General features: G+C 40.0%; 1 protein-coding gene across 1 annotated transcript in view; it reads right to left on the bottom strand.

Annotated features, from left to right (window-relative positions):
- LOC126387321 (uncharacterized) overlaps positions 1-1,538 on the bottom strand; it is a gene marked incomplete at its 5' end in the record, with an annotated part of 2,170 nt that extends 632 nt beyond the window's left edge. Inside the window, 3 exons of the mRNA XM_050039858.1 lie at positions 377-643; positions 827-990; positions 1,256-1,538. Coding sequence (XP_049895815.1) covers positions 377-643; positions 827-990; positions 1,256-1,538 — 714 coding nt within the window. The remainder of the gene's footprint in view (positions 1-376; positions 644-826; positions 991-1,255) is intronic.
- Positions 1,539-2,870: the final 1,332 nt, after the last annotated feature.

Below are 2,870 nucleotides of genomic sequence, written 5' to 3'. Positions count from 1 at the left end.
GCATGTCCCTCAAGTGTGCGGTCAGATTGGGATCTGGGGGATTTGGAGGCAAGGTCAACACCTTGAGCTCTTTGTCCCATTCCTCGGGTCATTCCTGAGCAGTTTTTGTGGTGTGGCATGGTGAATTATCCTGCTGGGGAGGCAATGCCATCAACACCTGCCACTGTCATAAGGAGGTTTACTTGGTTTGCAACAGTGTTTGGGTGGGTGGAGCCACCAAGACCCAAGGTTTTCTATGAAATATTGCACTGTTTTAATGTTTTGGCTGATTGGTGTAAATATCCAGTACACTGATTTCCTCTAACTTACACAACCAGTGTAAAATATTCAAACCTAGCATATGACAGAAAGTGCAGTTACCTGGGATTAGCATTGCCATTGTCATTGAGGGAGTTTCCAACGCGGATCTCAGCACCATTGAGCCGATCATGGCAACAATCTCCTCTGTTGGTGATGGTGACAGTGTTAATCTTATATGTTCCCAGGAGGTCCAGTCTCCACCATGGATTTGTTTGTCCTTGTGTGTGAGTACAGGATCCTTGTTCATAGATGCTTGCACGATTTCCATCAATTGCATTTTCAGGGGGGCCATTCCACCCCGCGGAGGACTGAGTCACTCTTCCACCTCTAGCAATATTAGCACCTGGACGGAGGACTGAGTCACTCTTCCACCTCTAGCAATATTAGCACCTGGACAAAGTTACAGCATTTTTTATTAAAGATAGTTTCAAGAAGGCACAGATGTCTTACATGTTTTGATCTGACCAAAGCCATTGAAGAACAGGCAGTTAGCAAATTATTGGAGAATTTTTGTGGTACAAATCACCAGTTGGAGCAGTGTTTCCTGAAGGCTGACCAGTGACTTCCACCTCACACAGTGTCAGATATTCTGTTCTTCCAGGAATCACAATGTTCACATACTGGCCCTCCATTTCATTACACACAAAAGTTTGTGAGGTCCCAGCTGGGATAGAATTAATAGAGGCACACCTGAAGAAAAAGAAAATGAAACAGAATTGGGTATAAAACTATGTTACCAGATAAAAACTATGCATAGTGCTCACCAGCAGTAGTATTTGGATAGTGATGATTTTGCTGTGAAAACTATAGGTTTCAGTCAGAAAATCAGTGTGATATCCAGTGCACTGATTTCCTGTGACATACACACCAATGGATATCCAGTGCACTGATTTCCTGTGACATACACACCAATGAAAAATGTTTAAACCAAATATAAGACAGAATGTGCTGTTACCTGGGATTAGCATTGCCATTGTCATTGAGGGAGTTTCCAATGCGGATCTCAGCACCATTAAGCCGATCATGGCAACAATCTCCTCTGTTGGTGATGGTGACAGTGTTAATCTTATATGTTCTCAGGAGGTCCAGTCTCCACCATGGATTTGTTTGTCCTTGTGTGTGAGTACAGGATCCTTGTTCATAGATGCTTGCACGATTTCCATCAATTGCATTTTCAGGGGGGCCATTCCACCCCACGGAGGACTGAGTTGCTTTTCCATGTCTAGCAATATTAGTACCTGGACAAAGTTACAGCATTTGTTATTGAAGACAGTTTGAGGAAGGCAAGTCACAGATGATTCGACCAAAGGTATTAAAGAAACGGTTGTCATTATACTTGATTAAACTCTCACTGTGACCCCTGGACATAGACCTTCAGAACTGCTCTTTTACAGTAGTAAAATACTAAAAATCATTATCATTAATTTCATTGAACCAATTTAAAGAATAATCTCACCAGAATGACCACTTGTCTGTCCTAAAACAGCCAACCAGACAAAGACCACAGCTCGAGTCATCATTCTGTGAAGCAAGTTGACACTCAAATAATCTTATTGAACCTTTGTTTTAAAGCCTCTACATATATTTCTACACATGCATATACATTCATATACATAATGTGCACATACATTCTTAACACAAACTAACCTGATCAGGAAAAAAGCCACACCTGACTGCTACATTTACATTATCATTTCCATCCTTTTTCATATATGTCCAAATAAACCTGATTTCTTTCTGGCACCTCACATCTTCCCCTTCCATGAAACAACGAGGGGTCCAGACATCAGGTGTCTGCTCTCTAGTTTCCGACTAGGGGTGTAAGGCAAAGCTACCTTGTTTATCTGTGTTTGTATCAAAGGAATATCCCTATTCGTGTTTGAGGTATGCTGAAGGTGCATCAGATTTTTAGTCCTCATGCATTTATCTTTTCTGCAAACTAAATAAAGTAATGTTTTAGCCATGCACCTTAATTAAACAAATAGTAAAACAGAATTTGTTTTTGAACCTCACCTTCAACCGAAGAAAAGTAAGTCTAAACAAAATATACATTTAAAGCATAAAAAAGCTATTGAAAAACTTGAAAACTTGCCCTGGTCCGATGGCATGCAAACATGAGACAGTCCCTAACTTCAGCTTGTCAAGTTAGGCACATTTACAATTTTTAGTATGGGAGGTGTGATGTAAAAATAATACCTGTGGAACATAAGTCCCACACTTAATAACTAACCCAGTAAACCCTGATAAAAATGCACTGAGGATGTGACTATGTGTTTAAATATGACTATGTGTTTCAGAGTTATGACTCTGAAAAGAAATGGTGTTTGGTTTGTGGTAAATTGTGTGCAATCGATGGGAAGACTGGAAGTGTTGGTGGAGCAGGAACATTACTGCAAAAATTCTCATGTTTTTTTTTTTTAATATATCTGTTCAGACCACATCATCTGTGCATATCCGAATAATGTATAATTAAAGCCCTAGTCTGGACTCTTTTTAAATGGCTTAACATGAGAACCAAGAACAACAGAGTTCTTCTTACTACCCTTCTTCTAAATCCTCAATAATTCATA

Source organism: Epinephelus moara, unplaced genomic scaffold (assembly GCF_006386435.1).
Source record: "Epinephelus moara isolate mb unplaced genomic scaffold, YSFRI_EMoa_1.0 scaffold3596, whole genome shotgun sequence".
Taxonomy (NCBI): Eukaryota; Metazoa; Chordata; class Actinopteri; order Perciformes; family Serranidae; genus Epinephelus; species Epinephelus moara.
This window is presented reverse-complemented; position numbering and strand designations above follow the sequence as displayed.